This window comes from Nothoprocta perdicaria, unplaced genomic scaffold, assembly GCF_003342845.1.
Source record: "Nothoprocta perdicaria isolate Ctin4 unplaced genomic scaffold, notPer1 scaffold_13, whole genome shotgun sequence".
In the NCBI taxonomy this organism is placed as follows: domain Eukaryota; kingdom Metazoa; phylum Chordata; class Aves; order Tinamiformes; family Tinamidae; genus Nothoprocta; species Nothoprocta perdicaria.
Window position 1 is genome coordinate 1,822,380 of NW_020454427.1, and position 25,692 is coordinate 1,848,071.

The following is a 25,692-nucleotide window of genomic DNA, read 5'->3' on the forward strand; positions in this document are numbered from 1 at the left end:
GGGCGCTGCTCCCGCCCGGCGCCGGGGGTGGCAGCGACGAGGCTGCCGCGAGGCGCCCGCGACGCCGCGCGACATGTTCGCCCTGTGGAAGGTCGCGCTCTCCGAGACCCTGCTGGGTAGGTGGCGGCGGGGAGGGGCGCGCGGGCGGCCGTKGCGCGGCGGGGCGGCCGTTAACGGCACCCGCGCTGCCGGGGCTGCCGCTGCTCCCCTGGCGCGCGAGCTTCCCCTTGCCCGTGCTGCGGCTCGCGGCGCTTTAAAATAAACTCCTGATTGGTAACGGTCGCTGGTTGGTGTTCTACTTGCCTTTTACTACACTGCCTTTTTTTTTTTTTTTTTTTTTTTTTTTTTTTTTTTTTTAATTTCTGTGGGCCGGAATGCCTTTTGGCCGTTTGACGCCTCTAGGATTTATTGCGTGCCTTCGCTCTGCGCTCTCACTTGTAGAACCGGTCCCCGAGGTGCCCTGCCGCCTCGCACACCGTGGTGCGAGGCCAAGGGGGTCACCAGGCCTCCTGCCGGTGGGGTCATGGGTCCCTGGCGTCTCCCACAGTGCGAGTATGAAACAGCAGCACGAGCATGAAACAGTAGAGCGAGGAACGTGGCTTTGGGGCACCAGGGTTCATCCTTGCGGACCRAACAGGTAGATCCTTGTGGCAGGAACGTCCAGTGCACTAAAGCAACTTTCCTTGCCATGGATTTGCCTCCAGGGAGCCCTGAGGCTGTGACCGCGTCGCTCGCTTACCCAGTGTTGTCCCCTCCGAGCACTGTCCCTCTCCAGGACTAGGCAGGTTTTCCTGAAGATCAACTTGCGGAGCTGGAGAAGAGCTYACTGCTTCTCATCATTCTGTCTTTTGTGAAAAATGTACTGAAGAATATTTCTTCATGGAAAACTACCATTGTTGCCCAATTTACTTTCAAATATATTTAATAGACCAAATTTTGAAATATACATATATATAAACACACACACTTTTGTCTGCAGGAAACCATGTAGAAGATATATGATATTTCTTTATATTTTTAGGCTATATTTCTTGGTCTCTTTACCATGCCCTGCCACCGATGATCTATTACTTCCCCCTTCAGACACTGGCACTCACCGGTTTAGAGATTTCTGCTGTTGCGTTCCTTTCGCCAGTGTTCTTGGTAATTGGTCCTTTTTGGAAGCTGGCTAGCAACAAGTATATCCTAGCCCTTCTGAGGCTGACTACAGTTGGTAAGTAAGCATCTGCTGTAGAGTTCCTTAAATTCCATCTTCATTGTCTGGACATAAGCATAAACATTCTAAATTGTCTTAAAAATCTAATGATTCTGATAAAATTAGAAGCTGGTAAAATCATTTATGGGGTAAAAGCTCTTTCCTCCCTCACAAATTCAGGCTTGTCTTAAGCTTTTAGGTACAAGCAAAGGAATATTTCTTGAATTCATGATGTTGGGTTTTAGAATAGTACTGCATAATGAAAGAGTTATTTCACTTCAGTTTTATTTCTAGAAGCTTTTAAATTAGGACAAATCATGCCCAATAGAAAAAGAAATCAACAGAGCAAGTGTTTTGTTGCTTTTGCTGTTTGCTTGCTTGTTTTTTGTTTTACACTAGCTTTCTGTCTCTCACAATGGCTTGGGACCACATATTACAGAACAGTCGAGCTATTGTAAAAGTAACCTGTCCTTGTTTTACTTTCTGATTTACTTTCTAAGCACTGATATACTTTGTTGTTGCTGAATATATTTGTATGCCTGTAGCATATTTGATGGAGTTACAGGCTCACCATGAATATGAGATGAGTTTCATATTCTGCCTGTTCTACGGGAAGGCAGATTGATTTTTAAATTCAAGATAAAACTTCCTTTATCCTACGTGATTCTCCCCAAACCAAGACTCTAGTGCTTCCTCTCTCATTTTCCTTCTACAAATGCTTCCCTACATGTTTTGTGCCTTCCAACTCTATTTTATCTGGTCTTGCCTCTTGGGTCTTCAGCTAACTGAGTAGGACTTGGCTCCTGTTGATTTTCTGCAAGTTTGATGGGATGTTTGGCAGCTACAGCCTGGCTTGGAAGTGAATTACTTACTGAGAAGATGAAAGAGTCTCCATCCTGCTTGTAGTGCTTGCTCTGCTAAATAAAGAGTAGCGACAGACCTACAGTGCTGCATAGGAATTGCTTGTTTATGTCTGTCTTCTTATATGCATCACAAGCTCCTGAAGAGATTAATTGAAAAAAAAAAAAAAAAGAAAACAAAACCAAAAAAAACCAGCCCTAGCATTTCCCATAGGCATCTGGGGTGTGTTAACAGAGGTGGTAATAGGCGGGTGGTCTCTAGCTACATGGCAAGAGAAAGTGGAGATCCTTATTTCCACCCTCGCTCTAGGTTTGCTCCGTGGAGCTGTGATGTTCCCTTTCTCCCTGCCTTCGGCATCTCTGATGCTCACAGCAGTCATGTCTCCCTGAGATATCGTCAGCCCCTTGTCCTAGCCCTACTGTTCATTCTGCTCTCCTTGCTGTTGTTCTGTGGTGAACTTCATTATTTGGGGAAGATGTAAGAGCATCTTCCTAAGCCTCTTTGTTCCTAGCAAAGAACTTACCACCAGTGGTAACGGTCAGCCTTCATTTGCCTCCCTACTCTCTGTCCTTATCTGCTTTAAGTGGTCCAGATGTCCTTGCACAAGCAGTGATGGAGGGTTGGTCTTCCTGATTTATCTCTTTTCATCATTCTGCCCTGTCACTTATGTTCTTCCTGTCCTGTCTTACTGTGCTTCTTGTCCTCTTTTTTCTCAACCCTCTCTACTTTCTCTGTTCATGGAGGCTTCTTGCCTTCTCCTTGTTTTGATCTTCTCTTTTCAGAAAGGCAATGGCCATTCTCTCAGACTTTTTGAACAATGTCAGGCAGAACAATCTACACAACACATACCCCACCCCCTTCCACTGGAAATCTTCAACCTTTGATTTCACAATAAAAAAAAAAAGAAAAAAAAAAAGAAAAAAAAAAGGAAATTCTTCATGCTCGACTAAAAGCAGATTGCCTAGGGATTTGGAGATTATTTTGTTGGATAGAAATTTCACTTTTTTCCTGTTTTTTTTTTCCAAAGGAAGCTTTATTTTTTCTGAAGCTTTTGTTTTGATTTCTGTATGCTTCCATGCTCTTCAACTTTGTCATAAAAAAACCAAAATCTCCTATTATTTGTATCTATGTCTCCAGACAACACACAGGGAATATTTGCATGTTTGGATAGATATATTTACATTTTGGGTGTGCTACCTCAGCAGAAGGTGTGTCTGTAATATAAGTAGGTAAATCCATGCCAGATTTAATTTGGCTAGTGCAGGTGCAGAAGGATTTGATGAGGCAGAGCTGGGCATTTCAGCACAAGTTGACAACTGAAATTTGTGCACGTTAAACAACCWGTGGTGAAGTCCATACAAGTCACTAGAGTTAGTGACTTAAACCACTCTTGATTTCTCTCTGCCTCCCTGCTGTAGGCAGGAGGAGCAAATAAGACAGTTGGAGAATTCCTGGCATGTGTTGCCAAAAACCATGAGTCAGTGGCTCCATATCTATCACTCTTTGCTTAAAGACCCTTCAAGTTGACTCAGTTTCATTTACCAAACATTGAACAGCAAAAGATATTTCATCTCCTGCTGCTTCCATGCTATTCCTGCTCCAACTCTGAAGTTATATAAACATGTGTGGCCCTTAGGCAGTTGATAACTTGGTAGCTGTTTAACAGCTGCTGAAGGTGAGTTCACTGTGTCTTGGGAGATGACAGAGCTGCACCCAACAGTCTCCTCTGTTGGCCTGGGGAGTTACAGTCTCTAACAGGGAGGTGAAATAGGCTCCACTCTGCTAGTGGATACTGAGTCAGAGAAAGCCTTCTCACCCAGTAAAGTCAGTTGCCTATTAAACTTGGTGCAATATGTGCTGAGTGTTCTTCCCAGAGAGGATAAACTTCAAGTTTTATAGCTTTTGAGTTATATTAGTCCACTGCTCAGAGGCATGATATGCTTAGATATATTATCCATATGTCTAGTTATGGGATCACTTACCACTACTGTCTAAACTGAGGCAATAACTGGAGTCTTGGATAATCTTTTTATGATTTTTTTTTCCACTGATGGTAACTGCTATAATGTGAGTGATGTATAGCCATTTGTGATCCTTGCCTACATGTCTTTGGTTTGTTTTAAGATATGTAGTGTTTTCAGATGAATGTGTGGCCATTCATATTGCAGAGAAAAAAACCCACTAATTCACAGGAAATCCTTATTACCTGATCTCTATTGCCCATTAAAGCAAAATGTATGTGTTTGTTTGTAGGAAGCTTAGCATCATATCAAGCACCAAGTGCTTCAGCTAGACTATTCATCTTGGCTGCAGGTGTTTCTTCCTCATTGCTGGTTCAGACAGTAACATGGTGGTCAGGAAACAGTTTACAAAGGTATTTTTTATATTGATGGGGTTGTGAATGATTTCTTTTTATTGTATTTTATTTTAAGTAATAAAGATTTTTTTCTTCTTAAACGTGCCAGTGCTTGAAATTTGATTCTTACAGGTTCATCAGGATATGGGGCTTCATTCTAGGCAAGATAATGCTACTTGTTCTTCGAATCTGGTATACATCTCTAAACCCAGTCTGGAGCTCACAAGCTGCCAACACTGTTGTGCTGACCCTTGGTTTTATAGCAACAGTGGAGCAAATTTATTCAGGTAAGTGTATCACTGTAAAGAAAGCTCAGCTTCATTGTTAGAACAACCTAAGTCTGTGTATGTGTCACTGATTTTGCTGCTGTTGTTTGCTTSTTTTGCATTCAGTCTAGTCTTAGACATACGTGATGCATGAGCCCAGCTGCAGACCTTGCAAACCATAGTATGCTTTCGTTTGCCAGTAGTGGCAGAGTCAGTGCTACAATTCATGGGAGCTGTAATGAGTTGGTGTTGGGACTGACGGCTCTTTTCAGTATCAATAACGCAGCAGTTAGACAAACAAAAGAATAACCTGACCTGTAAAACCAGAATGGGTTATGCTCTCCCCAGCATGCAACAGTCACGGCATCTCTGTTATTTTCTTAACTCTTTCAGTTTCACTGAAAGTTCTAGTTTGTCAGAGGAGAGCAGCAGGACGAAGCTGAGGAACAGCTAATGTGGGGAAATAACCAGGAAGAACTGGAGGAAGGGATAATATATCTGGTTGAAAATTTGCCTGAATTCTCAAGAGTCTGTGCACAGTAACACAACAGGGAGTTAAAACTGTGAAGGTAGCATTGCCAAGAAAACAGCCACTGTTGGGTTGGATAATTAAGGCAGCTCATGTTAAATCCTCAGAAGTGCCTTCTCACTATAACCTGAATTAATTATTCAAGTYATTTATCTTATTGAAAGATAAGATCTTATATAAGTGAGTATAATTGTAAGTGAATATAAATTGGCATTATATATTTTGTGTAGACTTGTGTGTTGCMTGACATAAAGTAAGTGAGACCTTTCATTGCAAATCAGGAAGGAAATGTACGGCAGCTATAGTGTTGCAGGGGAATGCTAATGACTAAATGAATGCTGATGACAAGACACCACAGCATCGACCAACAGATAGAGAAGCTATTTTCTGGAGGGCTTGGGAGTTGTTAAGAACTTTGTTGTTACTTCTTTTTGTATCCATACCTTGTAAAATCTGAGTCACAATAAAAAATTAAAATTATCGTGCTTTTTCTAGCACTCCAGGAACACTTCAGTCTGATATATTAAACGCTGGACATTGCGTTTTGTCCTGGAAGCTGAGATGTGCCACTGACATCTGTGGTGTGTCTCTAAGCACAYGCAGGAATCTGATCACTTTTATTTATAAACTTTGTTGTCTAATTTTGGGTGCCTGGATTTAAAATATCATCTTCAGGACTTTTATGTTCCAGTAATACTTAATGCTTCAGGAAACACTTATCAATAGTAGTAGGATTTTTTTTTTTTGTCATTAAGAATATATAATTATGTTGTTTGCATAGTAAAAAGCATGGTCTATTTCTTTTCTTTGGAGTACTATCAAGTATATAGTGTAGTATTATAATTGCAGACAAAATATTTGTCCTGTGTTTAGTTAYCTTCAACAACACAAACTTACCTTAATGAAAATATTATCATGAGTGTTCTTTCTGTTTTACAATACTTCTGAGTTGGCAGAACAATATGATCTATACAACTAAAGGCACTACTTTCTTCTCAGAGAAGGGAGGATCTGAAGTACATGGAAAAAAAGAGAAGAGAGAGAAGGGAGTTTATTTTTGGCTTCCTCTGTAGTGTCAGGTTTTGCTCTTATCAGAGGTTAGAGTTTCACAGAACAGAATCCGCTAAATAAATGCTAATAACTTTTCTGCTGATTTTCAAAGGCCATTTAATAGCTTAAGTTCATTCATTCATAATAGTAGGAATGATGATATGGTCAGGTTGCCATTTTTGCACACGTGAGGTGAGTGCCTTTTTCTGGCAGATCTAGTAACCTGTAGAGATTTTTCATGAAAGAAAATTTTCATTTTTCATTTTTATTGTGAAAGATCAGATAAGTTAGCTTTTGTGTCTGAGCCAGTAATTTATTCTGAATATGTTGTGTTTTGGTCTTTTTCTTAATARCTCTTTCTAATATGATTTGATGCTTTGATCAACTGTGTTCCTATTCTTGTTCTAGGTGGAGACAGGAAGAAACAAGAAACAAGTAATATAACCGGTAATGCAGTTAGAGGGACTGTTCCCCAGTTGAACTGGCTTTCTTCAGGATTTGCTTTTGGCAGCCTCATGTTCCTCACTGTGTGGATATTTGGGGAGGTCTCGCTGGTTTCTAGATGGGCAGTGAGTGGGCATCCACATACCGGTCCAGAGCCTAATCCGTATGGGTAAGTGTGGCTAGTGGGCTAGTTCTTATTATTTGAACAAAATAGTAAATGCCATATTGGGTGGCACAAATTAAAAYTAAACAAAGATCAAGACCTTCACTTATTTTTTTCCAGGGAGAGAGGGCAAATATGTCATTTAACCTAATGTAATACTGAAAGGAGCTCAGTTAGTGGATGGGAATAGTATGAGAACCACTGTAAAATAAAGTGGGTACAAAAGTAAAATAAAGGTACTTTATATACAAAGCATATGAATAGTGTCCAAAGTGTCTGAGAAGTATTTGCTCAGTCCTCCTCATTCATTCTGGATATCAGATACCTCTGAGCATTGCTTCTGTACCAATATACCTTAAGATTTACTAATCCACAATGATTTTTATTTAATTTCAACAGCAATAAAACTTGTATTGTCACATTGCAGAACTCTTCTAAATTAAGACCAAGGTTCAAGGACTTATGAATGAAGCAAAAGCTGTAATATACAGTAAATGAATCTAGGAGTTGACTTGAGTGGGAGTGTGGTAGGAAATCAGCTCACTTTGGAAATGTATATCAGAAAAAATAAATGGTTTGTTCTGTTGTGTAAATAGTTTTGGAGAGAATTTAGTCTTAATGTTATGCATTGCTCACCCAAGTTCCAAAATCTAGAAGGAAACTGGATCAGTTAATCTGATGGTCAGCTTGTTGTAGCTGCRGGTGACATAGTTAATAATTTGGGGTTAGTGCACACAAGACTCCTCCAGATTTGTCAGCAATGCTAGCCGCTCTGGTGTCCCCTTTGTGAAGAAAATATTTCTGTTTGGGGTAAATTCCTCCCTCTGACTTTATCTGAGTTTTTTGTTAAAATATTTCTGTGGAGTGCTTCTGCTGCCAAGCGTAGTTCATTTATACACAATGATAAAATGCAGTTTATTTCAACTGGATAGTTTTGATTTGATTACAAAGGGGAGAAAAAAGCAGTGCAATGTGAGGCGAAGATAGGCTGTGCTCAGGTGAGAAATACCTAAAACAAAAGAATTATAAAATGTTGTCAAGCATCTTTGCTTTTATGTCTAAAAGTTCTTCTGTGAATACTRGTTTTCTTTTCCCTTATTTTTTGTATTAGAGGTATAATTCTGTTGGGACTGGCTCATGGATTGATGCTTTCATTTTGGAGTTGGTCTTTTCTTACCAGTTTTGCCTGGTTTCTTATAGGTAGGTGCAAATCATGAACCAAAGCTTTGTTTCTATTGCCTTACTCCTTTATTTATGCCATTGGAGTCTATTCTACTTTTTCTCTGTGTCTGACTGTAGTATATGTGTGTCTGACCAGCTGACTAAGGCAGATGCAGAGAGCATTGCTYTCCTGAGAGCAGCTGAGACCTGTTGGGGCAGTGTATTTTTGACTACATTGAGTTTAGGATAATGGGTAAAGGAATCTGGGTCTGCTGGAGCTGGCATCTATTTTTGAAGTCATTTTCCTTAACCTTGAACACTAACACCTYAATACAGGCTAAGTTTGTGTGTGACAAAATAAAGATCTTGCAGGTGGTAAAATATGAATAGTTATCTTTAGTTGCCTTAGTTCTGTTCGTCATATGACTATCTAAAGGGATATGTCAGGAATATCTAAATATCTAGGTCAGGAAAAGGAGTATTTTCCCCTCACGTGAACCCATTTGGCTCTCTGCCTATTCTGTCAGAGCAGGTTCATAACAGGTTCTGTTAATTAGCTATAAATCCTTTACAAACAGTGTGTTCCATGTGTTGTGCTGGAGTAGCGTTATGTAGCTAAACCTGTTTAGATTTTGCATCTGGTGAAGCTTCTTTGCAGTTTTTGCCATACTACTGGAAAAACACTCTTTTAACAGAATGAGGTGTTGAGATAAGTGAGAGGCTATCTTTGGCTATAGGGACAAAACATCCATACAGTGCAGCTGTTCTCATGACTGCAGGCCACASTCACATTTTCCAGTCCTTTTCTTTTTTCTTTTCCCAGGGAGACTGTGAATAACAAGAAGGTAGATATATAGCAGACTGTAACTCAYTCCATTCTTTTCTGTCCCTTCACAGGTGTAACATCCTCGGCCGGTCTCCTTTATTTGCAGACCTGGAGTGCTGCTGTTGCGGGCAGCGTTCTTGCTGTCTTCACGATGAGCGTGTGGCCTCAGCTGGCCGGACGCTTTATCCATTGTCCACATCCCGGGAAAGCCATGACTACAGCCATGTTGGCCTACGTTCTTGAGTTATTCTTCTGTGTGTGGTGTACTGCTTATAAATTTGTACCCGGAGGAATTTATGCTAGAGAAAGATCCCACTTTCTTTTAGGTACATTTATGACCATGAACAGAGACAAATATGCGGGCTTTAGCTTCAGCCTGGTGTTTTAAATGAATCTAGTGCAAGTAGGCTTTCTAAGTGCTCAACTCCCGTTTGATTTGCTGAGTTAGGAACTCATTTCATTTTCTCATAGAATAAGAAAATTAGACATGTAACAAACAAAAACCCTGCTTGTTTCTCCACTCTTAAAATATTTTAAAATGTAGGCAGAAAATGAAATTAAGSTGTGGAAAAATGATAAAGAATGAAGAAAGCAACTCTCTTGACCCAGTACAYGACTGGAAAACAAGTGTGTTAATCACTCACCCTAAAAATATTTTGTTCTTCTCTAATCCAGGGTGTGACTGCAGCTGTAAACTGGCTACCCCAGGTAGCAGCCTCATCCTTCAAATGAGAGCCTGGGTGCTGGAAACTCAGGATTTTAGGGAGACTGAAATGCCTTTCTGGAACAGCAGCATAGTTCAGTGCATTGTTTAGCCCTGCACTGAAGGGYAGAGTGCAGCCTCCTGGCTCCTGTAGCCAGTGCTTCTGAGACCTGCCCTCGCATTTCGTGTGACCCTGCSTTAAGCTTGGTGACCACAGCAGGGTATTTGGTGCAATGCCGAGAAGCCCACGCTCTCAGAAACATGCAGGCAAGACAGGAGRGCAGAAAGTGTGAGGTGCTTACCACAGAGGAAGAACTGAGATGAGCAAAGAGGAAGATTTTAGTAAAATGACTCCTTGATGAAAGCGGAGGGATGGAAATGAAACCTTTTCAGGTTTTGTCTCCAAAATCATGCTTTTAAAGGTTGTTAGCATGTTTCAGTACCATTTTTCACTGATAGTGTTAAAGATTGCTAAATATGGTCTTGACCTAAGTGTATGACATGGTACACTATATATTTTTGGCAATGGATAACAAATACTACTTTTGACTTGTTGCCGTGAGGCTTTAGGATTTCAGATATGCTTTGCATCCCTTTCTGTCATTCTGTTTTTTTAGCCTCTCTGTTCAGTATTTCAAATGTCACAACAAACATTTCCAAAGTTTATGTTTTGAGRAGGATTTCTTTGGTTTTATTGGAGTTTCCTTTGTTCTGAGATTGCTCTGGGAGATTTGTAGAAATGTGTATTTTTTTTTCAGTTCATTCTATTTTTTTAATGTTATATGAGGAAAGAATGTGGTAGAGAAGTGTAACGTGTTTTCTTGAGTGATGCTATGACAGAACAAAAGAACTGTTATATAAAATTGCTCTCTGTCACTTCTTTTGAAACACATACTTGTGATTAATTAACCCGGCATTATCTTTGGCCATAATGCAGAGGTGCCCATAACTTTCTTTTATGTGGCAAAAAAATGGTATGAACTGAATCTATTTTAGTTGATGGCACTGCGTGAATTTATTCTGCCTGAGAATCCAGTTTCAGAGTCTTTGATGCCACCCCATTGCTTGTAAAAACTTTTCATATACCATGATACTGTTTGTTTCTTRCTGCACTTTCTCCCTTAGAGCTTCGCTTTTTGGCAAACTTCTTGTTGTTTTCTGGTTTCTTTCAGGTGCAAGTTCTGTTTCTTGCTTTTTCCTCCTGTTCAATATCCTGCCTTTCTCTTGCTGCAGTTTGGCTAGGGAGCCGCACTGGGAAAAGCAAAAGTAAGACRGTTATATTCAAAACTTACATGCTGCTTCACAGAGGTGTAACATAATGCTCAGGGGTCAGATCCCTGCTCCTGCATTGGCTTTAATGGGTTTGAATCAGTCTGCTTTGGAGGAAGTTGTATGTTTTATGTGCAAACCCCTCTTCTCCATGCTCTAGATCCAGCTTCCCAGTTTGCAGCCTTCACTACAACTATTGCAATGGGTAAAGGCAACAGGAAAAAGTTGAATAATGATTATTTTGTCTTCATTAATGTAGTTGTCAGTAGGGGCTGAAAGTACCTAGCCTTATTTACCCACTGTGTGGTAGACTGTATTGTGCAAGACTATGACAAGATACTGAAGTGCTGGTAACCCAGTCTTTGCTTCACAGCGATGGCTAAGGGTGTCCCGGGTTCTGTGCAGGTCGGAGCCAAGGTGTCARTAGTCCCCTCTGGTGCTGAGCTCAGAGATGCAAAGGTGGGCTGTGTATCAGAGCTCGCTCCAGGCCTGGGTAGAGTTCATGGTGGAGGGAGGGTTGGCTGCACGTTTTTGCTAGCTTTACATTTGCTSCTCAGTTATGAGGTGGTGCAAAACAGGCTTAACAGGGTTGAACTGTGGGTTTGCCTGCTGTCTGTCACAGGTCCKATTGTTTGGGTGTATAGGTTCACCCATCTGCTTCAGGTTTCTTAAGTCTTCGAATCAACGTGGTAAAGAAAAAAAATATATATTTATAATTCACTGTTTTTTCTTTGTAAAACAGGTGTTCAGGGGAGTTTTAGATACTCTTAACTTTAAATTCTTATTGCAATAGTCCTGTTTTGAAGTATTTATCATTGATGGGACACTTAGTGTCACCAGCTCATGTTTTTTTGCGGATAATGCTTATGTGAACAAGTGGAACAATGTAAATTAAAATACTATGTTATTGTTGAAGTGCTGCAGGCACAAGTGAATACTATGATAATGATAAGTAGGATCTTCTGTATCACAAATCTCTTATGTCTACTGCCTTACTGCATTTGATGTGGCATTTTATCTCTGCCTATGGCTACGTTGTCTTGTTGTTGGAGACTGTAAATGCTACATTCATAAATTCATAATATTCATAGTATTCATAATYCATAAGCTAGTGTGTTACAGTCTTTAATATGTTAAACTTCCTGAAAAATAAACTAATGACTTTTATTTTTACAGGGTTTCTCATGTTATGTATTGGGGTAGACATTTTAACAGGATCCAAGAAAGATCTTAGTTCTGTCTTTGAAGCAAAAAGCAACCAAAAGCCACTATTCAAAAAGAGTAGGAAATATATTCAATTATGTAAGTATAATTGTACTTTCTTTCTTATATGACTAGCTAAATTGTGTGATGAGAAAGAATAAACAGTATAATGTTTTAGAACATTCTCTCTGAATCTTGTGCTCTATTATCTACATGTATAGAAGATGAGAATGATTTACCAGCTTTTGAGTTGCAGAGTGATCTTGAGCCTTTCAAGTATGAGCCCTTTTATAGGGCAGTGTCAGCTGGCTGCCTGTGGGATGGGGCTCTGGCCTTGGGGGGCTGCATTTTGCAAGTCCTCTCCTGTGGGAGGAGGCAGTGCTGCAAAGCCTGTGGTGGCTGCCACCCTCTGCTGTCTGTCACCCTGCTGCACGTTCAGAGCAGGTTCCATCCTTGGTAAATAACTGTTGCATCCTTCTGCATCCACTATAGCAAGGGACCCCAAATCACCAGGTAGTAAGTGTGTGGTCTGACTTTTTCTTAGATTCTGAAAAGTAACTAAAATGTGTGAGTTCTTTTGCTACTTTTTGTTCTTTAAATCTCTGTAATCCACTCAAATGATATTTTCAAGTATTTCTCTGTGATCATTTCAACTTTAAATGTTTTTATTGCTAGTTTTGTTTCTCTAAGGAGACATGCGGCATAAAGTTTGGTAAAAGATGAGGAAAAAAAAAAAAGAGGAAGGAGAACACAAGCAAACAAAAACGCACCTCTGTGGTTAGGGCATGCTAACCCGAAGGAGATCAATATCCATGAGGTTCAGGTTCCTGCATCTGCTTTTTCTGGGTGACCTTGGATCAAGTTACGTATCTCCTGCATGCCTCCTTTTAGCTCATTTGGCAAGTGGAGACAACAGTGCTTCCCCACTTCCCAGGTCTGTCTCAGAGAGCTTCATGAAGACCTTTCCTCCTTATACTTGGGGGCCAGAAGAGTATCTAAGAGCATGGTTGTGAGTAAGAGGCAATGTGAGCACCAGGGCAGGTAGTTTTAACAAAAAAAAAAAAGAAAAGAAAACCCTTTACAAAAGTGAGTAAATACTTAAAAAATATTGTCTGTCACCTTCAAAGCACAGCCCCAGTCGGTTGATTTTTGTGRCATTACTTGTATCCACTTCAGTGTGTCCAGACTCTTCTTTTTCAAGCACTTTGGCAGATTAGAGTGTGGATTTGCTTAGTGTTTATTAGTATAGAAAACACGTCCTTTCTATCATGACTCATCCATGGTAGAACTGCTGGAAGCTTTATGCCAATTTGTTCCAGAAAAAAAATCTGTAAAAGTAACTGCATGCCTTTTTAAAGATCTGATGAAAGATTAAATTGGAGTTAGCTGAAGTCATGGGAGATTCTTTATGCCACTGCATACATGAAATAACCACAGAGGGATTGGATCATGAAATTAAAATGTCCAAACCCTGAGAGCCACTAGCTGTCTCCTGCTGTTATTTGGAAGGCCCCAGAAGCAGTGGGGAAGCCCTGGGTTCGTATTCTGTGAGCCCACAGTGCTTTTGCAGGAATCTGTTGATGTGTTYCCTTAGCAAAGGGTTGCGCTGGAGATCTGGCCGAGGTTATAGCTATGTGTCATCTACTTACCTGTCAATGAAACTACATTTTACTTCCACACATTCTCTTTGTAAAATAAAAAATGCATGTGTATGTATCTGAAACACAGGGAATAAAAACTCCGAAAAAAATGTACATGATGCTATTACTCAGGTCCTATAATGAGTTCTTTGGTAGTATCAGTTTTACACAAGTATTCCGTGTAGATTTGGTATGTTCAGTCTGTTCAGCCTGTTCTGGTTTGGAGAACATAGGTGTATCTGCACACATAGAGATGGCCCTATTTAAACTGCTTTGGAATGGTGTTATCACTGGCACATGTGGATATTTAAATGTATACACCTTGGAATGACCATATACCCAATTCTTTTCTTACAATAATAACATAATCTGCTAACTGTTTTAAAAACAAATTTTCTGTGTTCTCTCTTTCAAGTGTTGTGGCTGTTGGTTGGTGTTGGTTTGCTGGGACTGGGTCTACGCTATAAAAGTTACAAGCAGAAGCTGGGACGGGGGGTGAGTACCGTGGAAATGGTAACTTCACTGTGCAGTGCCCGTGTGACACCTCAGGCGTGTGCTTTGGGGCTCGAGAGATCCTTACAGCAGTACCTAGCAATAATAAKGGACTGTGGGCTACCCTCAGGTATTCTTTGAGTCTATATTTATATACGTAACTGAATGGAACTGCTCCAGTAAGTTAGTTGTTAGATTCATGTTTCTTAACTAATTAGGTAAGGTAATGGATAAAAATTAGAAGATTCCGGTTTTCTAGCTGGCAAAAAAAAAGACATATTGTAATGATAGTGACAACTAAGGGTGCTTATTGCTAGCAGATTGTAGCATTTAGGTTACKTATAAATTGCCTGAGAGTGTTGTTTGCGTATTTAGTAATTTTAATTAAAAGTTAGAGCTGTTTTGATTGGATGCAAATTCATATGATTGAATTGATCTTGCTTATAAAATTGAATTTTTGATGTCAGTAGTTGCAATTATGAATTAGATTTTTTTTTGTGTGTGTGTGTGGTAGATATGAAATAGTCGATTGCAACTTGCTCTTTGATCTGTATTTCTGGTGGAAAATATTTTTGTTAGAGAAGTCACTGATGAAATTTAAAAAAAAAAAGATGCAGAAAATGTGATACAAGCTTAGTAAAAATGCATGTATAAACCTCTGTCTATATGAACACACACACACACATGCTTGATTTTATAACACACCTAAGTTTATAGTACCTTGTGRTGAGGAAAACAATATAATTTCTCTGAGAAAGATGAAAATATGCTTGGCCTTCTTAATGTTCATTTACTTACCGTTACTTATACAAATTCCAATCAACTACCATGACTTCTCTTCTCTTTTTTAGAAAAATCTATACCATTGTGAGTATCTGTAGATTTTTGTATTCCTTTCAGCTTTATTAGGAGAATATATTGGTTAAAATACGTGATCTGAGGCCATGTATATCTCACATATTGATATCACTGACTGTGAAGATATAATATGTAAAAGACAAATTGTATTTGATTTTTTTTTCTTTCTTTTTTTTTTTCCCCAGCCTCCTAAAAGAGACTTCTCTGCTATGATCTGGCCTTTTCGATTTGCATATGACAATGAGGGATGGTCTAATTTGGAAGGATCAGCTAATTTGCTTAATCAGACAGGTATTTTTTTGTTCTACTTCCTGTATGCTTGAGAGCTCACCAGAAGGGACAGAGGCCAGGACTAGTAGCTTTCTGCTGAAGTTGTGAGCTGTTCCAGTACAATCTCTTCAAACAAAAATCCAATCATTTAAAAGAGATTTAAAATTTTAAATTTCAAACCTCCAGGCCTGGACAGCCCTTTCCTAGCTGCTAGCCCTTCGGGGATGGGATAACTCTACCCTGTAGCCAAAGCGTAGGGACCCCCAGCATACAGACCTGTGGATGTAGGCAGGGACCACACTCCCCCGAGGAAGTGTCCTGGCCTCTCTGATCTCCAGTGCACTGGGGCTGGGAACCTTCCAGTCCCCGTGTCTGGGGGGSTGATGAAATGTTTTGGCAGCAACAGCCTGCTGCCTCTTTCCCTGGACCCTTTGGAAAGAAATAGCAATTTTGTGGATAACTTGTTAGGAATTGCTCATTAAACTCAAAGCAGCAGTCCCACTGCTGCATGGTTAATCTGATTCTGCACAGAAAGTGCAGTGCTTTTGAAATGCAGCATGGTAGCTGTATGCAGCCAGCTGGACGTCTGGATGTTCACGAGGGAGAAGCTGTGACATCCACACACTGAGTATCTCCATCTAGTGTTGGCAAGGCCTTTAGTGGCCCAAAGGTCAGGCATCACTTTTGACAAGTGGGGCTAAGAATGGCCCCAACTACATAAYGTATCAACATGATTATGAATTCAGAAGGACTGATAGTTTTTTCTTCCCTCTTTAGGTGCAGATTTTATCACTATTCTGGAGAGCGATGCTTCTAAACCATTCATTGGGAACAATGATCCAACAATGTGGCTTGGTGAAAGACTAGGGTTTTACACAGATTTTGGTCCAAGCACAAGAGATCACACTTGGGGGTGAGTCATCTTTACACACAGAGTGATAGTAAATAAATGAAGAGAAATATTCTCATGATTTTGTYTTTCTCTCATCAATTATAAAAGAAGAAAAACAACCAAGTGAATAAATCACCCGCTCTAACTCCAATAAAACATGGACCAAAAATAACCATAATAATAATGATCCTAACCACTTGTTGGAGCTTGCCTTGGAGAAGAGTCTCTGAGTCACTGGCATTGCAGTGTGCTGCAGATGAAGAAGCTTTGTTAAACAGGATGGGTTACTACGGTGGCTTTCATAATTCAAGAAGCGGAATCCTGTCCATTAATAGACTGGATAGATTTGGAAATCYCTTCCATGCACTGTGTCTGACTTGCTTCTTTCTTCATTATGTTTTGGAACTTGGAGAACTTTAGATTTTGGCCTGAAAGAAGTAATAGCAATTGGAAAGTATAACTGCATCTAAAATTGTTGAGATTTTTTGATTTATTAAACCCAGGTTGGGCTGTATATTGGGAAATGGGCACAAATCTCCTTTTTGTATCTGTTTTTAATGCTTGACTATCTACTAGTTYGGTATTTTTGAATATCTTTGCAGTTGGGGGATAAAAAAAGCAATTTATGTGGTTTGTTTTTAGAGGGATATGCAGTCCTTAGTGGCAGATGGGACTTCCTAGTGATGTTGCAATTTTTTTTTATTTTTTGCCTCACGTGAGGAGAATTTAATAACCTTCCTCTTCCAGAGCCTGTCTCAAAATGATGCAGAATAGGGCAGAGAAGTYACTCTCTCACATGTTCTTTTTTTTTCTTTCTTTTTTTTCCACATCAAATATTTTAGAAAACCTGAGACAAAGTGGTTTTAAGGTTGATTGCTAATGGACACTGAAAGAATGAGAAATCTCCTGCTTTAAAGAAATAAAACTGCCTCTTTCTGCTTTGAATAAAATGCCTTGTATAAATGGCAGTACAAATTCTGTTACACCTGCAGATGCGGATTTTGAAGGGTTCCATGTGAAAATCCATGGTATATCATGTAAATACATTTATTAAATGACCACCATTCTTTTCTAGATAGATGGACCTGTGGGGGYTTTGGGGAACTCTGGTCTTTAGTTTGTGCCTCATCTGAAACACCATAAAAACAGTCCTTTCCTTTTCATTCACAATTTATCTGTTAAGATCTCTGCGCCTTTTTTTTTTCCCTGTTATTTGTGACCTACTCATAGAGACTTTGTTAAAAATCTAATTAGTGGAGGAATTATTCGGTAATAAATTTGAGACATTTTTACTTAAGCATTATTTTAAGAAAACAAACAGATTTAGAAAGCCTGTCCATAGGTGGTTGTTATGGTCTGATAGTTTGAGTTCTGTGACTGTTATTCAGAATTTTGAATAATGCTCAAGCTCAAACTTTTTTCTGCTTATAACACTTTGCCTAGTTCTTAAATATCATCAAGTAACTGCTTTCTTTTATTCTCACATAGGATTATGGCACTATCAAGGTATCCAATTGTAAAGTCTACCCATCACCTCCTGCCATCTCCAGAGGGAGAGATTGCACCTGCCATCTCCATGACTGTCAACTTCACAGGGAAACTGGTCGACTTCGTTGTCGCTCACTTTGGAAATGAAGAGTGTGTATTTTATTTATTGTTATGTGTATTGTAGGAAGTGAAACATGAACTGTCATCAGTGAGCTTCTGTTTTAATTGCTTTATAATCTTTAATATCTTCTATTACAATATTACAGTAGCAAGCATGCTGGAGAAACTATTTATGGCGTAAAAAGTGGTTAAAAATTTTGAAATATTTTTTTAAGGGAAATGTTAAAACTAAGCTGAGCCTAATACTCAGATTTATGTTACCAGAGACATTACAAAGGCCCTCTTCTGTAAAACCAGAACAGCTATCAGGGCCACAGATGTGTTGTAGTTGGAGATGGCATCCGTATAACTCTGTGTGAAGAGCCCTTTATATTACACAAGGAGGAGAGGTCATACGTATAGCTCAAATATGTGATGGGAAGATTAAAGTATATTTTTCAATTCTTAACTTTTAAACAAGGTCTTAATTACTTCCGTGTAATGAATACTAATCATGCATAGCCTCTTTAAACTTTGTRTAGATATATTTTCTGTTTTGTTTCATATTGTTCTTTGTCAAGTGGCAAATTTATGAATTGCTTACAGAATATAGTACAGAAAGAAGCTGATGAAAAATAGGAGTCCTTTTATCCCATACCATACTGAGTTTTCTTGTTTGCATCCCCTGAGTAAAAGCTGTGCTCCAAGCATGCAAATATGTTTATAATTGTCAAAAATTACTCTCAGTTGGAACACTAAAAGAATACTCCATCTTGTCCCTCACATACATTATTATATTTGTTTCTGAGAAACTGTTAAAATAAAGGAAAATAGCAATGTAGTTCCCATCATAGATAACAATGAAGAGAAAATGGGAGATGCATGGGAAACAAGTACAAATTAAATTGTATTTTAAGGTGAATTAATTTGTAATTAGTACATAAAAATGTCTGGTTTTTATTGTTAGGGATGACATAAACTAGGGATGACAAGTGTTTCTTTTTTAAGTCTCTTTTTAAAATGTGGGAATATATCAATGCTGGTATCCTTTTAAAGAACCTATCTTTTAGATAGCAGTACTTTTGGAAAGAGTACCTAGCTGAGTAGGCAACTCTGTATGTGCCTAGGCCAGGCTTCTGTTTAAATGTCCTGTTTTGTCTTGTTTTCTGTCTGTCTGCTCTTTTTGCATAATGCATTTGCCCCAGTTGGAATTGGTGGCRTTCCCTATGCACAGTAGGATTTTAGCTGTTACCATCTTTTGGAATTGCAGATTCCAAAATCAGCTTGTTGTCTCAATGGTATTTAATCAAATCTAAAAAAAAAATATAGAAGAAAACAGACTTTGCATAACTTTAAGAAGTTATTAATGTGAAGAAGTGTGGAAAGAGACGCATTATTACATTGTATTGTGAAAAAGCTAGAGACAGAAATGGGGATCGAGTACTACAGTATTTTACCAGACTATATCTACTATCAATCATATTGAAACTGTTCTGGAAATCTTGTAAAAGAGATGTAGAACACTTGGCAAATGTTGTAAGTAATGATAATGGGACAACATATCTCTTAAATTATATTTCATAAGTTAAGTGATGTAGACTTCAAAACTACTTCTTACAGCGGTGCTTCCATGATAAAAGTAAAGGATTTTGTTAGGATGTGAACTCCCTGTTATGCACCAGACAGTCTGTGCTAGTRCCATTATATTTCAAGTGCAGACAGACAAAAAGTCTCAGATAAACCAAAGCACTTAGAAATTCACATTTCCCAGTGATGAGCTTGCTATTAAAAACAAAATAACAATAGAACAAGTTGTTCATGTAATAGTTAGAAAGAGAACGCTAATTAGGTCTACCATGTGGCTTTTATCAAACACTGTGATCAGTCAGCTCTCTGTAGGCTTTCGCACTCTAATACTGAGCTATTAAAAAGACTTATGTCAGGCTTGTATGCAGTTTACTGTAATATAACAGAAAAAATCTGAGCTGAAATATTTTTATAGTCAAGTCTTTCAATTTCCTTCAGAGAGGACTTGGACCGAAAACTGCAGGCTATAGCTGTTTCAAAGCTATTGAAGACCAGCTCTAAGCAAGTTGTGTTTCTGGGATACATCACTTCAGCTCCTGGATCCAGAGATTATACTGAATTAATAGAAAATGGAAATGTCCAGGTAATGTTAAGCTGCTCAAAATTCAGTTTAAAATTTCAAACTTAAATGATAACTTAAATGAACATACAAGAAAATACATGCTCAAATCTAAGTTGCCACAAGGGAAAATCTGATTGATAGCAGAATTAAAAAGAATCACATTAAGGGTTGTTGAGCATTAGCACAGGTTCCCAAAGAGGTTGTGAAATCTTTCTTGGCCTTGAGCTGCCTCCTTGAAGTCTGCCCTGCCTTRAGCAGGGGTTTGGGACTGGGGTGTCCTCTAGAGTTCCCTTCCAGCCTCTCCCATGCTTGGCGTCATTCTCTTGTTTTAGAGGAACGTTCYGCAGTTCAGTTGTCCATCAGGAAATGTCAAATGTTGTCTGGTGTGTCCATGGCAGCACAGTAGATGTTTTCCTTTCTACCTTGTTACTACACCTCAGGCAARGTGCTTTTCTGCAGCAGACTTAGATGTTGGTTCTGTTGCTGATTTAAAGCACCTCCTTAAGGAAAGTTTGCCTTACTTGCTTGACTTTTTTTTTTCTTCACCCATAGGATATTGACAGTACAGACCTGGATAGATGGTGTAGCTATATTATGTACCGTGGAGTAATCAGGTATGGCCAAGTGGATTGTTTATTCACTGACTTTGTATAAATGTTACATGTTTCTGTAGGAACTTGCATAGCAGTTTTACTTCCCTAAACAATTATGTCTAGCCAGTTACGTATACCCTGACCTAAWGAACATGGACCTCAGGGTGAATTGGTGTCATTCTGAATATTGTTTGCAGAAACCAATGAAGAGTATTGCAATGTACAGAAGCTATGCAAGCTTCTCTACCAAAAGCCTTCAGACTTAACCTGCTTTGGTAGCAGAAAAATATTTTTTTTCTAAGGTCCAATTTCTGGCTTTGCATCCTAAAATTGTGAAGACTAAGCCCTAATTTGTGAATGACACAGAAGATGCAAATTATGAATTAGGATTGTAGGGTTTGTTCGTGCAAAGTGCTGATTCAGTCCACCAAAGCTTTATGCAGGGTATAGTGGAAACTAAGAATGTAAGGCCATATGTAAGCACTTTGCTGGGCCTGTGCACTCCATATTTTGTAAWGCAAAGTTGCTTCTAAATCATTCTGCTGGTGATATGCATAGCAGAAGAGAATTCCACTTATTCTAAATTAACTGCAAATTCTGCAGTGATGACAGAAGTAAAAGTAGTAACTGTCTTAAGTAACTGTATCAAGTAAGAAAATACCATTTGCAATCTGATTTTTTTCCAGTTACTCATGCCATTAATGCTTGAGTTCCTGTCTTGAATTTCGAAATTCCTCAGTGAAAAGGTTGATGATACCAGTATGTGTCTTCTCAAAGAGTAGTTGGRAAAAGAAATCTGGTTCTAAAATTTGTGCTTGTTGTGAAGCACTTATGCCTTCTCAGTTTTTCTACTTGTGATGTTGTTATAAGCATAATAGTGCTTAGGTTATTAAACGCTTTTAAGCGTTTTGAAGGTAGTGGCCGTAGAAAGAGAAAGTTATATTGGTAAGTAAAATAATATCTCTCAAAGGGGTGGGGAGGGACCCAAAACTTGTGTATTAACAATGAGATGAAATTGCCTTATTTGTTCAAATGAACCCTCCTTGTTCCTGGTAGGTTGGGCTATGCCCGAATATCTCATGCTGGTCTAAGTGATTCAGAAGTCCAGATGGCCAAATTTAGGATCCCAGATGACTTGGATAATTATGTTGATAATGACAGAATTGTCATTGATCCCAACCAAATTCCTGAGGACATACATTTCAATCCCAGGTCAGTATATCTTAAAAGTAATTATATCAATACTGTACACTGTGTTTTTTAAGAAACAATGTTAGGAGAAAATGTGTTTTCTAAAGTGGGAGGCAATGTGGAGTACCAGGCTGTACAGAAGTTCAAGAGGCAAAAACTTCTGATGTGATTCAGTTTTTTCCACTGACTTGGCATGTGTCCTGGGAAATTCAGTCTGCTGCACTGTAGCATAAATTGAAGGTAATGTCTGTTTTGCCCAGATGATTAATTTCTGAAATTGTTTGGTAGGGAGATTTGCCAAGTGCTGGTGACTCACTTTGTAGCTGATGAGATATCTCCCATGTTTCTCAGCACAKCTGAGAATCAGGACCTTAGTATAGTAGTATTTAGAACAAATACTATATTGTTTAGAACAATATATAGAATACACACATATTTATATATATGTATAGATGAAATATATGTTAAATACTCTCTCTACTTTCTAAAATGTAGACTGCTTGAGTGCTGTCATTTTGCTGCTGACATTGAACAAATAAGAGAACTGGGGAGACAGGTATTTATTTTGTATTAGTGGAAGGGTCATCAACAGATAGACATTGCCAAAGATGAACAATTTCCAGCACTGTAGATGACAAACATGAGCAAAGGAAACTTACTACTTCAGATGTGCACAATAGAGAATATATTAATTTCCTATAAGCTTAGCCTAGCGGCTAAGCTTACTYGCTTTTTATTTACCGTGCAATCACTGGCTTCTTGACTAAGCAGGGATTTGCCTTTCCACATAATGAAGCTTGCCTAAAGTCAGCATTACATGTTCGGATTTTTCTCAGTGGGGTTTTGGTGCAGTTTGACTCTCTTGTCCTGATTTCCTTTATGTCGCCTATATCCAGAAGAAATTATGCTCATTAGGAATAATGCAGTAACTTTTTTTGCAATAACTAGACTTATCACTGTTCTAGCATGCCTGGCTGGCACTAACATTCTAAATAAATGCTGTGTTTTCCTGTGTCTACCTTAATAGTAAACAGTCAAAGCTTTCTGAGTTAAATGTCRTGTAAAGTCTTGATAGATCTTGATAGAACTCAAATTTAAAATCTCCACATAAGTTTCAAAAGCAAAATGTGCAATATAACAATAGGATTGAGTGTTTGGATACTGCAGGGATGAACTGTGTCATTGATTGAAGTCAATGGAAGAAAATTCGAGTATAGGATTTACTGGATAAAAGCACCTCTCACCTTTGTYAGCTGGAGTTCCATTTATAGAATGCCCGTGGCATTAATCCAATCAGTGTAATTAAATGTCTCCGTTAAACTCAAACACCTTTAGTTAGATCATTTCCACAGATTATGATTTATATGTAAATAGACTTGTGGCTTCTTTCTGAAATGGACTGTCTAGCACGTTTGTATGAAATGTTGATTATGCTGTAAAAGTGCATGATTTAACTGCGTGGGTTAATACATATTGTAATGATTTTTTTTGTGGAATATTTTCCCTTAGGTTTGGATCTTATAAAGATGGACATAATTATGAGCATATTCATCATTTTCATATGAGCACTCCTAAATATTTTAAACAGACAAATTAGAATGAGAAAATAATGTACCACTGGGACCAAAAAGAAAGGTTTGTTGCTTGAATCTGAATCGCCAGCCAARAAAATTACGCAGTGTAAGGATGAGGATTTGCTCTGCTCTACAACACGGTGAATGTCTGCGCAGTAGCTGCTTCCTAACTAGTGAGTGGTCACTACTGTGAGACAGGGAAGGTGCCCGTTTGATAAACTGGTATCTACCAGGGACAGTTACCTGCTTGGTATGTAGCAAAGGGAGGGTGGGACTTGCTGGGGCAAATTGCTGCTTCACTTTAGCAGGGACTACCTGTGTTGTTCTGTTTCAAAGTTGAAAATATGTAAAATATCTATCCATAAAATATCTATGMATTCTAGGAGCTCAGTGGATTAATCATGAGCGGGGATTGGAGCCTTTTTCTGTGCTTTTTTAGACTTGAACAAAGCAAAGGGGTTGGATGTTACACTTAGTACTCTGGTTGCTATTGTGATAACACATGTATAGCTTGTTTGTTTTTTTTTCCCCCCAAAAAGGAAGAGTCCTAGAATTTGTGAGTTGGTTTGTTTTTGTATTTCTTTTCCATTGAGAGATATGGAATAATTATACAATGTGTTTAAAGAAGTGTAGTCTATGCATTTTTACTTACTGAAACCATATTTCTATCTGCTGCTATTCCATGCTGTATTCTTAAATTCCTTATTCTTTAGCTATATTAAAATTTAATTTTATTAAAATTTACAAATGATTGATATACTTAGTATTGGAGGGAAAAAAAGTGTTCTTTTTTTTAAGGAAAAATCATTATTTACATGCTCTCTCTTTTAATATGGTACTAGGCTTCTGAATTACTACTGTTATATGACAGTGGACACACAAGGAAGAACCGAAAAAAATCACATGGACAGGGTCACATGGAGAAGGGAAAGGAAAAAATGATGAATTTTTTATTCAAAATGAACAGTAATAAAACAAAAAGCAAGCACCATTCTTTTGCTRGCTTTATATCTTTTCGGTGTGCACAAGAGTATGGTGTTTGYGGGGGATCTTTTGTTTGTTTTGTTTTTTGGCCTGGGCAGTGGATTATCCATCGTGTCATTGTCATTGTGGTCTTTTAGATTCTCTTGGCAGTTTTCTGTRTTTAATTCTGATCCTCCCCTGCATGTGCAGAGCTTCCTTTGAACAATAAGGACATTTTCACTGTTGGCCAGTGGAACTTTGGTGATAGTGAGAAATGTGTTAATGTGATTTATTTAAATGATTGCCTTAACCTGGAAATCATATTTGTGGTGTTGATATTTCGTTATGTCTGTCTTTTCACTGATATCTGAAATTACTRTAACTGAAAGGAATGGATCATGTTGCAAGGACTTTTTTCCCCACTCAGTCCAGTGCATTTGAGAATGGTTTGAGCACACTCAGTTTTATTGTTTCCTTATGTAAGAAATCACAGCCTGTAATTCATAAATACAGAAATTTCTAGCAATTCAGAAATTACAGCYTGAATTTCTTACAGCCCAGAGCTTCTTGTTCCCTGGAGTCTGGTAACTGCTGCCGTCACTAAGGTTGTTGCTTTATCTTGGTCACCCATCATTCTGCTCCCTTTTTGTAGCACTGCATCGCTAGGAAACACGTCACTGACTTGGGGGGGAGTGGGAGGAGGCAGGTGATCTCCGAAGGTCCCTTGAGGAATATATAGTCACCACCACTTGGTCTCATTATATAATGAAGCCATGACCTCATTAGCTACAATTAGCCAGTCATTGTTGACTGATTTATTCTTTACCTAGAGGTGTTGTGTTGTCTTCATCAGATCAAGGAAGCCTAGTTAAGCATTCCAGGCTAGATTTCCTTTAGGAAAGGATTTGAAATCCTCTGAACTTTATCCTCCAAGTGATTTTCCAGCAAGCCACGGTAAACTGGACTTCAGGATCATGGGAATGCCACTAGCCCTGTGTCTCTTCTGCAGGGCGCCTCGGCTGCTGGCACTGGCACAGACGGTGTGTGGTGACTCCACGCACTCCTGCTCCTTCTCAGCAGGCTCTGGTGCTAGCTCTGACTCATGTCCAGCCTTTCCACAGCCTCAACAAAGCGTAACAGTAACATGCCGCATTACTCAACATTCTCCACACGCTGATTCCACAAATACCTCATACTGTGAGCAGTTTACTCATGTGAAATGCAGGAAATGGTACTCAATAAAATAAAAGAGCTTAAAGGACCCATATTTTAACTTAAATATGAAACCAGAATATATTTATAATGTCAGGCTCCAAAACATGATTGACAGAAATAGATCAGACCATAGATGATGGTTGTGTAAAGTCTTCAGAGTCTATGATACAAATTTGTTGGATTCTTAGTTTTGTCCTTCGCAGCAGGCGAAAAATTTGTGGATGCATTTGCCTGTTAGAAAT

The 25,692-nt window shown here is 38.9% G+C and overlaps 1 protein-coding gene across 1 annotated transcript; it reads left to right on the plus strand.

Annotated features, from left to right (window-relative positions):
* The first annotated feature begins 73 nt into the window (after positions 1-73).
* On the plus strand, positions 74-23,799 carry CWH43 (cell wall biogenesis 43 C-terminal homolog). Its single transcript, XM_026033571.1, has 16 exons — positions 74-116; positions 1,022-1,213; positions 4,310-4,430; positions 4,545-4,699; positions 6,666-6,870; positions 7,976-8,064; positions 8,923-9,177; positions 12,000-12,125; positions 14,082-14,161; positions 15,202-15,307; positions 16,064-16,199; positions 17,667-17,816; positions 19,791-19,935; positions 20,467-20,528; positions 21,564-21,719; positions 23,208-23,799. Exons 1-16 carry the CDS (start codon positions 74-76, stop codon positions 23,293-23,295), a joined length of 2,109 nt encoding a protein of 702 aa, XP_025889356.1. The 3' UTR covers positions 23,296-23,799.
* The last annotated feature ends 1,893 nt before the right edge of the window (positions 23,800-25,692 follow it).

Excerpts from the sequence above, each read along its gene's own strand:
- CWH43 (XM_026033571.1), top strand. The coding sequence starts at position 74 with ATGTTCGCCCTGTGGAAGGTCGCGCTCTCCGAGACCCTGCTGG. Across the intron at positions 14,162-15,201 it reads AGCAGAAGCTGGGACGGGGG|CCTCCTAAAAGAGACTTCTC; the intron begins GTGAGTACCGTG and ends TTTTTTCCCCAG. Across the intron at positions 16,200-17,666 it reads ACAAGAGATCACACTTGGGG|GATTATGGCACTATCAAGGT; the intron begins GTGAGTCATCTT and ends ATTCTCACATAG.